General features: G+C 41.7%; 1 protein-coding gene across 41 annotated transcripts in view; it reads right to left on the reverse strand.

The window, feature by feature from the left end:
- Positions 1–14,885, reverse strand: part of CELF2 (CUGBP Elav-like family member 2) — a 641,808-nt gene that overhangs the window by 110,954 nt on the left and 515,969 nt on the right. For 31 of the 41 annotated variants that reach the window (XM_032258128.1, XM_032258094.1, XM_032258095.1 and 28 more), the window contains one exon: positions 5,224–5,306. The exons of the other annotated variants lie outside the window; for them this stretch is intronic. In XM_032258128.1, the coding sequence (XP_032114019.1) occupies positions 5,224–5,306 (83 nt within the window). The remainder of the gene's footprint in view (positions 1–5,223; positions 5,307–14,885) is intronic. 41 annotated transcript variants of the gene reach the window in all.

Raw genomic sequence — 14,885 nt, forward strand, 5'->3', positions numbered from 1 at the left:
AATAATTTTAAATCAAAGGCATCTGAGAAAAAATACTCTAACTTGGCCCAGTTAGGCTCTGATTCAAAGAGGATGGTTTCAGCAGAAATTTCCCTGACACATGAGATCAGGTTTGAGAGATTTTATGGCAAAAATGATGATGATGATGATGACAATGATAAAACGATAATCACGGCTCAGAGAACAAAGGCATTAATACCTATCAATAAGTAGGAGAGGTGGTTCAAAGAAAATGAACACCTCAAAATGCATTCAAACGGGCAAATGGAATTTGCCCTCAGTGAGAGTTGAGCTTTTCTGCTGCAGAGAGGAACAAACCACAGCACTCCACTATGAAAGAACACAGGGGCCAATTCCATGGAGTGAAGCCTGCCTGGGAGGAAGGTGCCTACCCACACAGGTCTATTATCTCTTCCAGGGCAGGTCAGGAAGGGGCCCATTCACTCCACCTGGGTGAACATACTTGTCCCAAGAGGCCATTTCCCTTCCTGCCTCTTCCCATTGGATCAGGCTCACTTGTTTTTCTACCCCAGATCTCCCGCAGTCCCTGCTCACCTCGCATGGGTTATCGTAAAACATCTTTTGGCATGCCACTGCTAAAATGGAGCACTCTAAACGAATGTTCTCTTAGGGCAATAACTTCTTAATATAAACTGCATTTAATAAAACTGGTGGTGATTCAAAAAAGAAATGGGTAAGGCATATTCAGAGAAGATGTCTGGAAGAAATTTGCAATTAATATTTTACAAGACATTTAGATTCCACAGTTTCCTCCTTGCTGTTAAAATTTAAGAGGTTTTTCAAAACTGTATTCCTGTTTTTACATCCTTAATTAAATTAATTTATACAGTGAATGCTCTAATGATACTGCTGTGGATTTCAATCCAAAAGCCTTATTACTAGAGACAATATGTGTTAAGACCTTGAAAAAAGAATGACACCCAGCACAGTGCTGACACCAGCACAAGGATATTGGGCCCTGACATCTGATTACTCAAGAGATCTTGGTAGTTTTTGAGTGCCTCAATTAAGGTCTTATTTTACTTTTTTTTTTTGAGACAGAGTTTTGCTCTTGTTGACAGGGCTAGAGTGCAATGGTAAGATCCTGGCTCACCGCAACCTCCACCTCCCAGGTTTGAGCAATTCTCCTGCCTCAGCCTCCTGAGTAGCTGAGATTACAGGCATGCACCACCATGTTTGGCTAATTTTGTATTTTGAGTAGAGATGTGGTTTCTCCATGTTGATCAGGCTGGCCTCAAACTCCTGACCTCACATGATCCACCCACCTCGGCCTCCCAAAATGCTGGGATTACAGGTGTGAGCCACCGAGCATGGCCTACTTTATTTTTTAATTGAGCTAAGTTAGGTCAACAAAACCAAAATGAAACTCATGCAAGGTGCCTTGAAAATTTCCCTCCAGGAAACACAATGGTAGATGACATTTCTACTGAGTAAACTACCAGTTAGGCTGTGCCTAGATAAAACCTCATCAAGGGATGCTATCTTCAAGCCCAAGTTGACACATCAAAGTAGAGGCAACCAAAAGTAGTTCAAAAACACAAATGGCCCAGCAGTGGGAAAAGTCAACCTAACAAGGCACCAAATCCAATGGCTTACCAGGTAGCCCAGTCTGTGCAGATTCCCTCACAATATTATCCTCAGGCTATAATGGCTCTATTTACTAGGGATCTCAAGGATGTGTCTATGTGGTAGAATGGGTATTCTGTCTGTAGCAGAAAAGCATGAAATACGAACCATGTAAGTATTAATTACCTCTCTACTGTCCACCCTTCCAGGTAGATTAGCTAGAAGTCCCCTTGGGCTCGATCCCTGCTACCTCCTGCCAATATCTAGCTTAGAGCTAGGCACATTGTAGGCACTCCATGATCATGTGGGATTCATCTCATGAAATGTCAGTAACTAATAAGGCACTATACCTAAAATTTCATCTGTTGCTTAAGCATCAAGCAACCACTTCTAGAGGAGAAACATGATCAAACCAAGGGAATGACTCCCAGACTCTCATCCCTTGCTCTGTGCCAAGCTGTTGAGTTTGCTTTCTTTACGACTGCCATTGTATTTGTAGGATTTATGTTAAGAATTTCAGAGGATGTAAGAAATAGTGTCTTCCTAGGTTACCCAGTAAGAGTCAGGTTTGAGAAATGTGTCTTCGATGATTTCACCCTGCTCAGTAAGGGCCCTGATCCTGCAACTCAATGTGTGAGTCCGTCCCCCATCCCCATGTAAAGAGTTTCTAAAATTCATTCACAACACATAAAGGAGGGTGCTTTTAAATCAAAATCTTAGAGCAGGTACTTTCGATTGCACAACAGACCATCCTATCAGCTTGTTTCTGTGTCCTAACTAACCAAGTTCTTTGCTTCCCTCAAGAAAGAAAGATACTGCATACAGAGGAAAGTAAACTCGAAACATCAGTCAAGCTTGGCTGCATAATAAAGTTCCTCATGAAACAAAATATCAACTGCAAAAGAAAATTACATAGAAAAAAACCCTAGCATTATCTGATCTTGTTTTATATCGAAAGTTTTGGACACTTTAGCAAAAAGGCAGCAAGTGACTTTTTAATGGATTTTATCCACAGGAAAATGATTACAACCAGAAAAGCTTTAAAGTGTCAGCTGCTGATGCATTTCTTCTTTATCCCTTTTATTTTTATTCAGAAAGAAATTGAAGGCATATGGTAAAGTGCATCATTAATTTCTTATTAATTTCATAATATGAAGGCAACCAGTTAAAATAGTAGCATACAACTTTAAATTACTGAACTCACTTGGTATTTAATGAGAGATTTAGCACAGCAGGGTTTCTGTTAAATTAAGTTGTGCCTTCACATCACAGTGGGAAAACAGGTGTATATTGGTTTAGAATTATGGAAATGTTGACTAATTCCAAGGCTTGTAATCAAACAGCAAGGCACCCTGTAATATTTTCTCTAAGAATATGCATTAATCTTTTATATCTGGTCCCATTTCTTTCTGTCCACCAAAGGCTCACACAGCTAAAAGGCAACCACTTTCATGTTCTTCCTGTAGCTGTTAAGGGTAATGTTTATTGGATGAAGCTGTACATAAATGCAAGATGGGAAACTCTATCCTCATTTGCCATATTTGAAATGGCAAATGGAGCAAGTGTGTACATTGGAAAGACTATCAGCCTCACAAATCAGATCTGACTTTTCAAATTTTCCTTCAACCTGCCTCAAGTAATTGGGCATATGAAACTAAATAAGGAGAAAACCCAAAATAATCCACTGACCATCTTTTCCAGCTCCCAAATTACTGTCCTTGACAGTGGGTCTCTAATGCAGACTTTTTAGGAAGAAAGCAAATAACACATGTACAACTTTCTAAAAATATAAAACATGTTGTTTTCTAAGAGTCAGTGTAAGATATCCCAAACAGAAGCATACTCATAAGTCACTTTTATACATTTCAGCGTGCCCCATTCATCATATACACTCTCGGTTTCTTGAGCATACCCTCGACTATGAAGATCACATGCTAGGAGCCGGGCTTCTAGTAGAGGGATAAATACAAATTCACTAAGCTTTGCATTCATTTAAAATACGATGTGACGTGGCTTCAAACTACACTATACCTTAAATGCTAAATAAACAACAGTTCATGTCTCACGTAATTTTAACAAACACACCTAGAGGGGATTTTACATGCTAATTACTGAAAAAGCATTTCTTTTTAAAAGAAGAAAAACAAAGCGGTCTCTGGGTTTGATTAGGAGTCTGGGAAATAAAAATTATTTTCTTCTATTGTTGGCTGAGTCAGTAAATATTTGCCTTGGCTCTTTCATTCCATAATGTGACCGAACACTGCAATCTCCCAGAATCTGTGTTAAAAAAATTATTTTACATGAAGAATGCAGAGGAAATAATACTATTTTTTAAAAAGTGACTGAGCAAAGCACTTAGACCTAATAAAAGCAGCTTTACTAAGAACCATGTTAGCAGTTTCAGAGAGAAGCAGTGGAACTGGGAGGGACCACTGTGGGACCACACACTTGCTTTTTTGAAACTTCTGTTCTTTAATTTCCTCACATACAAAGGGGAATACCAAAGTAGCATGATTCAAGATCAAGTTTCATAATTTATGACTTCTGGGTGATTAAGAAGCTAATGTTTTGAAAATCTTTTGTCGAGCTTCTTGTCACTACAATCTTGTATTCTGGATGAGTCTAGGATGAATCATATAAATGCTACCTTTTCTTGGGGTTTGGGGGGTTTCAACGGTTATGTGTGCATGTGTGAATATGTATATACAAACAGATGTTTGTGTATGTGTTCAGAGACAAATAAATGACACAAAGGTAGAATTATACCCTGAAAACATGAGGAACATTATCTTATCTTTCTTCTTATCAAACCAGGTTTCAATAAAATCATTATCCTTGCACTGGTTACCACAGGTTTTTCATTATAACAAATGCAAGTCATTATGATATTGAATGAACTCATCACTGACATTTGGGCCAATGGGGAAAACATCCAAACATCATCAGGAAATTGGTAATAGCAAGAAGTACATAAAAGTGCCACAAAATACTTTAGAAAAAAATGTATTCTGGTGTTCCTACATGCAACATCAGTTCCATTCTGATGAACTGTGCCAAGTATCAAATATTACTGGGAAGGAAACGGAAAAAAAAAGGTAAGCTTTTTATTTTCTGTCCTATATCAACATGAAGCCACAAATTGGGCATTAAAACATTGACTTTGTTAACCACGATTGACTGTTTAGAAACCATTAGGAGGCTTAATATTATGGCTGTACAGGATACATTTTGTCCTTTCAAAAGAAAATCTAAAGACAAAATTTGAAAAGGAGCTCCTGGTGAATAAAAGCTTTTTCTTTTCCATTTGCTTCTCTTGTGTGTTAGGTTTTTTTTTTTTCCTTTTAAAATCTTAGCCCACCCAATACTCTTTGGCAGCAGCAGCTGCCCAGCGGGGTCACTCTGATTTTCTAACCAGGGGACACAGTATTTGAAAATGCTTCCCGTCAGCGTTAATGCCAGCGCTCCTTTATGGGCTGGCCAGCTGGTGTGGCTGCTGCAGGGAACCGGGGGGTCAGCACACACTCCTCAAAAGACCAAAGCCATTTTTGGCACTAAGAGCCCATAACTAGAACCTTCAGTTGAAAGGACCATTTTCAAGCAATAAAGTGATTCTGGTACAAAAGTAAACCGACTCACCCCAGGTAAAGTTTTAATATTGTGCAGTGCATTCTGGGCCTCAAGTGCAGCTTTTCTTGTATAAAATGTTACGAAACAACAACCTACAGAGAGAAATGAAAAGGTTTTAGAAATTTCTGTGAATGCTTTGCTTAGATATAATGGAGACTGTGGCGAACAAATAATCTACTTAAAAGGATGCACAATTTAAAAATAATAAAGCATATGAGAACGGCAATAACAACATATCAAGCATTTACACAGTACCTTTTCATCCTAAATCATATTTATTAGCTTTACCCACTTTGGAGATCAATTCCTGACTCCGTGCCTCACCTCTCTGGAATACAGCTATTCAGAAAGGAGGGTGGAGGGTGGTGGTGGAATGGGTGAGGTGTGAATGGGACCTGCATTATACCAGCTACATGAAGAGAAGTATTTCATCACAATAACAGCAGCACAAGCTTACATTAATTGTAATTTTCTTAAAGGGTATCTCCAGAACATCACACTTTTGAAAGACTTTCTAATCTCACAGGTTCAGACAACTGTATTATAAGCTTCTTAAAAGCTGGGCTAGTGCCTTCTTCCTTATCTCCACCACAGTACATCAGATGTCAGTGGACTGTGGCCCATGCATTACATAGGCTGCAGCATACAAACTGGCAACATGTTGATTCGTCCTTTTCAAGAGCCTGTGGGAGCTCCCGGCCCTTCAGGGCAGGCCAGCATATATCTTTTTCCCAGCCAACCTCCTCCACCAGAGTTGTATGGAAATCCTAGGCCATTCCTTCTGGGTCCTGGAGGAGGGTTTGCACCTTCTTCAACTTGTAGATAAAGATAAAATATTGGCTAACAATTTGTTCATCAGTATGCAGTTTCTCAGCACAATTAGTTTGGGAAAAGGATAGGACAAAAAATTCTGCAATTAAAGGAATAAAGATGCTAACCTTTGATCTGGGCTGTCTTTGTTAAGTGGTTAGGAACGTAATGTATGGAGCCAGACAAGCTTTGAGAGGTTCTCCCATGCCAGGGGGAAAATAAAGTATGATCTCATTCATGTAGGATTCTTAAAGACATCTCAGATTCTTCCTCATTTGGAACCTTGTCATTTTACACTGGATTTAGTTAGAGTCTACTGACAGTCAATACACATAAAATCTTTACCTTTTGGACAAGGTAGACTATGACCATAGCATCTTGGCATTTGAAAAACTCTGTGTGCCCAAGGATCAGAAACTCTTCAAATATATCACTTGAATGATGAAGGGAATTGAACATTATGACATTTGTTCAAAGAATCGCAGCTGAAGAGACTGGCCATTTTCACAAGTGTCTTATTTCAGCTATTTTGAGTTCTATGACCAGAATCCACTTGGCCCTGTTTCTTGATGGTAGATTTTTTACTGAACTGATCAACTTCACTAGTGAGTTCAGCTTCATTAGTGTGATGTAAGCCCCGAACAAGGCATAGGAATTGCTTCCTATCAGGGAATACTTTCCAATAGAAAACTAACAGCACAGCTTCCAGTAGCCATTTTTAGAAGAAAAATATCAACCACGTCTCATTAGGCTTGGTATAGAAAGAAAAACAGGACAAGGCTTACTAAATGCTTCCAGTAAACACAGTCTCAGTAAGTTCTCCTTTCCCTGTCCTGGGCTTATAAGGTTAGCTTCCAGATAAGGAAGCAAGGGGGAAGTTGTGAATTACCACCTCAGTTAATAATCACAGTTTCAAAAAAAAGAAAAAAACAAAACAAAACAGAAAGCAGAATCTTATACTTTCAAGCAGGTAACTTTTGGGGATGAGGTGTTTAAAAAAAAGATTTAGGAATGGAGCAGTTTACTGGGTGAACAAAAGGAAATTACGAAAGAGTAAGTTCAGAAGATGCAAAACCGACACCAGTTTGCCCATGATGGAGCCAAGAATGAAGAGTTTAGGTTGGCCTGGAAGAACAGTGTTATGACAAGGAAAATGCAAATAGACAATAGAGTATTGAAAAATGCTAAGATAAAGGCAACACGGAACAATACTGATGTAAAGCGAGCAGATTGTGTGCACTTCTGTGTGAGCCAGCTGTGGAGAGCTTTGACCAACACACAAAGGGAGTGCTCCTGCCTTAGACACGCAAGCAAAATCCCTGCATGTCCTGCTGCCTGAGAATCTACCAGGACGGTGTAGTCCGTTTGCTATTTATATATTAAAATACTATCCTTGAGGAAGGAGACATTTAATTGTTCCTGGTTATTACACCTTAGTGTGATTTTAGCTACTTTAAAGTGTCTTCCTCTTGAACAAAGTTCTTAGCGAAAAGAAGGTGGGTGGTTTTTGTTTTTCAGAAAGGGAGAGGCTGAAGCTTTATCTGAGCCTGGTGGGATGGCAGGTGAACAGGACAAAGGAAGGATGAAAGGCGTCTAACATACAGAAGAGGAGATGGGAAGATCCCCAGGATCTCAAATGCTTTCCAGTTTCATCCAAGGTTCACTCCGCCTTTGCAACTAGTAAGGTGGAGTCAGTGACTTATCACTACAGATCCTCTTCCAACTATGCATAGCTCTGAAGTGTTTCAGTTCAAAATGTATACTCATTTAAATAAATACTCTTTAAGATCATGCAGGGAGAAGCTCTAGTTCCAGTGTGACATATAGGAGGATCTCCTAGGTAACACTGCTAATATACCTTGCTGGTCATCTGTCTGACTCAAGAGCTCAGCCCCAGCACAGCTCCACAGGTGCTGTGTTTTGGCAGAGAAGCCTTCAGCCTTTTTGCAAATTCCAGATTGGGATGGGATCTCATCTTCAGGTGGGCACAGCTCCTTGCCATAGTCCACGGCTTGACAAGCCCAGCCCAGTCTGGATTTCTGCCCCCATTCACAGCCTCAGGGGGGTACCCTTGTGCAATGAGCAAGTAACACAAATGTGGGGTCCTGGGCAGACAAGAAGGCTGGGAATATTAACCCCTAGATTCTTTTGTTTTTCCCCACATTTAGTTCCTGAATGAGTTACAGGGGGAAATATATTACTTCCTCAGTACCTTAGTTTAGTTTCACCATTTAAAAAATTATTTATTTTTGAGACAGGATGTCACTCTGTTGCCCTGGCTGGAGTGCAGTGGTATGATCATAGCTCACTGCAGCCTTGAACTCCTTGGCTCAAACAGTTCTGCCCCTTCCCTGAGTACCTGGGACTATAGGTACACGCTACCATGCCTGACTAGTTTTTAAACATTTTGTAGAGATGGGGGACCATGTTGCCCAAGCTGGTCTTGAACTCTTGGCCTCAAGTGGTCCTCCTGCCTTGGCCTCCCAAAGCCCTCAGATTATAGGCATAAGCTACTATGCCTAGCCTAGTCTCATCAGAAAGTAAAAACCAAGTCTACCTAATATCCCCCTAAAACTACATGGATATATAGCCAGAGTGCTTCATTCAGGACCAAAAAACAAAAAGGGTCAAAGCATTCTTAACTTCTATTAGGCTAAAGAAGTCTTACACTTTGTTCGGCATGCAAAACGGTTCGTTTAACAAGTACAGTGTTTGGTTAAGTTATGTTAAAATTTTCAGGATGAATACTTCCAAATTGAAATAGTCAGCTTATATGCAGCAATTAGTGTTTTTCCCCAACAGGACTTTAGTTCGTACCTTTCCAGATACTGGAATGTGTTTGAAAGACTTTCTATGAATCTTCTCCTAGCTAACGACCATAGTCTTTTCCTCCACCTATCACTTAATATGCTCCCGTAAACTTTAGGTTCACTGACCTACAGACAATATTTCAATGAAGAGAGAAATATCATTATTTTCCCTGAAATGGCAATTATTATGGCAAAAGGTCAAGGAGCTACTACAGATCCCTGAAAACCCATGAAGGCTCAACAGGATGAAATTTTCTTTCTTGCCAGCCCTAACCAAATATACAGCTGTTAAGGGAACCACCTGTCTCCTAGATTTCCCCACGCCAGCTGTAACTCAGGTCTGAAATGTACTGGAATCCTTTCCAGGTCAGCTGCAGCACCAGATGGCTCAGCAGCCTGATTCAGGGGACAAGCCTCCTCCCAAGCAGGGTGTGTTTCCAACATCAGTGGAAGGTGGGTAGCTACACATCTTTAACACCCAGGCGCTCTTCAATGGTCACTGGTTGCACCATGCATCAGAGGGGACACTCCGTTGGGCTTCAGATTTCATCCCCTGAATCCCCCTTTCCCTATAGTCCATGGAGTGGAGAGAAAGGTCCGCCTCCATGTTACAGGTGACTGGCAGGGGCTCTGGGGATTAGCACAGGCTGATGCAGTCGGATGAACCAGGTGGTTCTGCATGTCTCAATCCTCCCATTGCTGCTTAATGCTGGTCATTTCTGCAGCTTCACATTTTTCCACTTTGCTCATTTGACACTGTCTAATAAGCCTGCACTGCAGGTTCACATCGCCGCTTATCCACTCATCCAGGAGCTTCTGCCAGTGGCAGCAGACTATTTAGAAAAGACAAACATGATGCTCCATGCCCAGGTGACTTCAGGATATCCTTCAAGGAACTTCCTGAAACAATTCACTGTAAATAGTTAAAACTTTGGTCCTTGAAGCAAGAAAACCCAAAAACACAAAAAACACCATCCTCTATCAAGGTGCCAGTTTATCAAGCCTCTCCCACGACTCCCCACGAGGACTTTAAAAATTCACAGGTCCATCAGGTCCAGTGGATAACTTGGGAGAGGTGATTCCAGAACCAAATATCACAGTCTCAGGTCCATACAGAGCCTAGAAGTTCCACTAGTGATGACTTCTCCTGCTGGCTACGAAAAGACTGTGCTGATTCTCTGTAACTTAAAGTGGAAACACACCAGATCTTATTGGCCACTGATGTCACTGTGATCACTGTCAACATCTTGCAGGGCCCCTCGGAAGGGAATGTAAGACGGAAAGAGCACAGAAGGTAGGTCGGGGGACACCATGCGCGTCTATGAAGGTAGGCCTGGGAGGGCCTCACAGGCTCTCCAAGAGGCCAGGAAGCAGCAAGAAGACCCTGGGCACCAAGGGAAGGAGAGAAGTACAGAAATCCCTGGTTTCCTATTTCCCACCTGTCACCCTATTTCCCCAGAGGTCTGCTGCAGGGATGTGGACACTTTTGACGCCTAGATTCCCAGAAATTGGTAAGTTTAGCAATACAGTTGCATATGTTCGGCTTGGAAAGCAATCTGTAATCAGTATTATAATTGCGAGCTATGATTATACCATCATGGATCAGAAGTGGAGAGTGGCAATTCCCAGAGAGGCTGAGTGTGACGTACTCCACACAGGGTAACTGATGTCTCACTGTATTTTTTCACTAATAGTTTCTGCTGTCATGAAGAGTTCCCTCAGGTATTTTGCTTGCTTAGCTGCTAGATAATTTGAGACAGTGATATGAGATTTTTGCTGTTTCCAAAGATAAAGCCCCAAACAAAGACCAAGGTAGCCACACACAGACACACACACACATACACTCTCTCTCTCTCACACACACACACACACACACACACACACACACGACAGTATATTTAAAATCATAAAGAAAACACTCAACTGTACTGAAAGACTTCAATTTTAAATGATCAAGTAGATTTATCCTCAAAAAAACCATCTGGATTATCACAAACCTTTTCAAACCACAGCTGTTTCCCTTGAAAATCTTTACTTGGAAACTCTGGGTAATAATACTCACAGAAAAAAAAAATGTACTGATATATAAAGATAACCAGTTTATATCATGGTTTTCTGTGAGTCAAAGAGCAATAAGGTATTTACATTTTTCAAGGTAGAGACAGTGTAGACACCAGTCTAGACAAAGGTATAATAAGGTCAGATTTTAAAACTCATTCTTCCCTTAAGAAAACTGACACCATAACTCATTAAAGCAACTTCCTCCAAGGTTTCTAAACCAAGGTTTGATGCTATAAGACACCATTTTAAAAAGGCAGATTTTTTTTTTTTTTTAAATCCCTCGACTCCACAAGGCAATATGAACAAGGCAATTTTTGTTTTAAAGGACCGGATCTCACTCTGTTGTCCAGGTTAGAGTGCAGTGGTGCAATCATGTTAACTTCGAACTCATGAGCTAAAGTGATCTTCTCTGCTAGAGGCTCCTGAGTATCCAGGACTGCAGGCATGTGCCACCTGATTTTTAAATTATTTAGTAGAGACTGGGTCTTACTATGTTGCCCTGTTTGTTCTCAAACTCCTGGCCTCAAATGATCCTCCTGTCTTGGCTTCCCAAAGTGCTACAATTACAGACATGAGCCACTGTGCCTGGCTGAAGCAGTTTTTAAAATTACATTCATTTTCTTTTTAAAAATTGGCATTTTAGATAGGGCGTGCTGGCTCAGGCCTGTAATCCCAGCACTTTGGGAGGCTGAAATGGGCAGATCACGAGGTCAGGAGTTCCAGACCAGTCTGACCAATGTGGTAAAACCCCATCTCTACTAAATATACAAAAATTAGCCGGGCATGGTGACACATGCCTATAGTCCCAGCCACTCAGGAGGCTGAGGTACAATTGCTTGAACCTGGGAGGTGGAGGCTGCAGTGAGTTGAGATCACGCCACAGCACTCCAGCGTGGGTGACAGAGTAAGACTCTTTTTCAAAAAAAAAAAAATGGCATTTTGTTTTTTGACACAATATTTATATACATTTATGGGTATTGTGGTATTGTGATACATATATACAAAGTACAATGACCAGATCCAAGGCAGGAGGACAGTGACTTGAGCCGTTTTCAATTATTCAAATAGTGGCTCGTCATCTGCAGGGCAGGAACTTGGGATCACGGGCCAACAAGTCACAATGCCCAAGGCGGGAGCTGACCCCGCGTAGCAAGGCTGGTGTTACTAAGGCATCCCTCCTGACTCCTCCAAAGACACCAGCCTGAAACGAGGAGAAAGTCCCCTGTGTAAGGTGTTCTGTACCATGTCAGTGGGGAAGTTTCTGTAAAGTTCTAGTTCTAATTGCTAATTCTTTTTCTGCTACGACTTTTCAGTAATATCTTATTAGGTGAAATTGTGGAACATTTTCTGGAATACAAAATAACTATACAACTTGAGGTTGTATAGTTATAACAGGAGACAAAGTGAAAAAGGTTTCCTACAATTCTGCGGCTAAGCTGGTCAATTAAAAACTATTTCCATTACGGAGCTTATGGGGTTGGGCATGAGAACAACTGTCTCCCTCCTAAGTGGACTCTGCCCCAGGGTAAAGACAGGCCTGTCCCCATCTTCAAGGCCATTCAACATCTCACACATATGAAAATGTACTATTTTCTAAATCTAAGCACATCAACACTTGAAAACAGCCCCAGACTGATCATCTGATGACTAAACCCTGTGTGTGGTTTTTTTTTTTTTTTTTCCTAAAGTAATAGTCCTAGCAGACAACTTCAATTCGAGTTATATTCCAATTCAAGACATCAAAAAAGTCATCATGTTGTAAGCAGAAAATTCCTTTACGGGCTGCCTTGGAATTCTATGGGGCTGACAGATCAAGGGACTAAGGCCCTAGAAGGCTAAATTAGTGAACCCGCTATGTTTTTTTTTCCTTTCTGTGAATGAAGCTCTCTTTTGTATGTGCATTTGCAAGCAAAGCAGGTGCCTGCTTCACACAAGTCAAATTGCAATTGGGATCTTGGCTTCTTGTCAAGTCAGGAGCATGCAAGCCAGTTTAAGTCAAAAGAGGACACACTCCTCATACTTGATTCCCCTTGTCATCTATTTTCTCCCTCAATCTGAGCCACTGGGAGGAGAATTTAATACTTTTTTTTTTTCAAGAGTACAAAGGTTGTGGATCTAAGTGGTACATTTTGTGCTCAAGGGAATATCCCATGCACTATGGTTTCAGCTCTCAATCACTGGCTTTGCCCCTGCCAGGACCCCCTACTTTCACTTTCTACAAGGCAGTTAAAGGTTCAAAAAACCCATCAAAAATCCCCTGCATTAAAATTTTCAAGAAAAAAAAAAGGAGTCCCTTTTCCATGGTAGAAGGTGATTTACACCCTCAGCATCTTGAAAGGCAATGATAAAATGCCATCCTTAGAAAATACAAGAAGCCTTAGGACATGATTTGGGACCCTATAGGGTCGACCACCAATGTATCCCTTTTTTTCATCCCAAAGTCCAACCATCAAGAAGAACTGGCGCTGCTACGAAAGGTCACATCAGGTCACTATGACCGACTCTAGGCCCCACAGTGCTGGGCCCTTAGGCTGAATTCCTGCAGCTGGGTCCTCCACGCAGTGCTCCCTCCCTTTCTAGGAGTACTAGATACAACTGAACAAGTGATGCCACCAATTTCACGAGCGACATCTGAAACCCAGGCACCTTGCATCTCAGCTCTCTTAGGTATTTCTGCCTGTAATTTCTTTATCATGGCTCCCCTGCACTTGATGCTGAACTTGGGTGGCCGTAATGACATAAACTGAGAGACACAAGAACCACATGCATGGAAAAAAGTACCGATCACAGCACAACATAGTTAAAGGGAGAACCACCAAGAAGATCAGACAGATCGGTGCTGTACTGCTCCTCCACACTTTTACACCTTTAAACTCAACACTATAAAAAATAAAATTACGGCCAGGTGCAGTGGCACATGCCTGTAATCCCAGCACTTTGGGAGGCTGAGGGGGGCAGATCACGAGGTCAAGAGATTGAGACCATCCTGGCCAACATAGTGAAATGCCATCTCTACTAAAAATACAAAAATTAGCTGGGAGCGGTGGTGAGCACCTGTAGTCCCAGCTACTGGAGGCTGAGGCAGGAGAATCGCTTGAACCTGGGAGGTGGGGGTAGAGGTTGCAGTGAGTCGAGATCGTGACACTGCACTGCAGCCTGGCGACCGGGTAAGACTCCATCTCAAAAAATAAATAAATAAATAAATAATAAAATAAATAAGAAGTTAGAGTAGCATTGCCTTCTCATGGCTTCCATGCCTTTCAGATAGAATCGTGGAATTTTACAAGTGGCTCATGTTGGGAGTCGGGAAACAGCACTCCAAAATAAAGGCCACACATGAAAAAGTTTCTCTCTGACCTCCCGCCCTCCTGTCTCTCAGTCCCAGCCTCCCCTAAGCCCGGCCACAGAAAGTAGAATCCCTCTTCCCCATAGCAGGTCACAGAAGCCAGAGCCCCCTTTCCCCAAAGCTAGCCATAGAACTGAAAAACACTGCTCTAACTTTCCCTCCCACTGTTCTGTATAAAACTGGCCAGAAACAAATTCTCTGACCTACCTTGGTTGACTGCAGGTCCTAAGACCCCCATTCCAGGGAAGGTCCTTCCCTGCTTCTCTGCTGCTCAGAGAGGCCAAGGAGAACTTAGACAGGCTGGCCTTGCCGGATGTCCCTGCTCAGTCTATTAGCGTTACAACATGTCCTTTCTGCCCTATCACATTACTACATGGCTGAGCATACTTTGTGGAACCTACGCATGCGAATGAACCTACGCACACTTTGCTGGACCTAAACATAAAATTTTCCCCGTATCCTTGGGTCTGCATGCCGAAGGCACCTGTGTCACAAAAACTGTGATCTAACAAACCTATGTGCCTTTTCTCCTGTTGACCTGCCGCTTGTCAGGGATTCTCAGTGAACCTTCAGAGGGCCAACAGGAGATTTTCTCTTGGCCCCTACACTAGCACTACCAGCCTAACCCCCTACACCTTCCCACT

The sequence above is a fragment of the Sapajus apella genome, unplaced genomic scaffold (genome assembly GCF_009761245.1).
Source record: "Sapajus apella isolate SASKATOON/1434 unplaced genomic scaffold, GSC_monkey_1.0 scaffold100, whole genome shotgun sequence".
In the NCBI taxonomy this organism is placed as follows: Eukaryota; Metazoa; Chordata; class Mammalia; order Primates; family Cebidae; genus Sapajus; species Sapajus apella.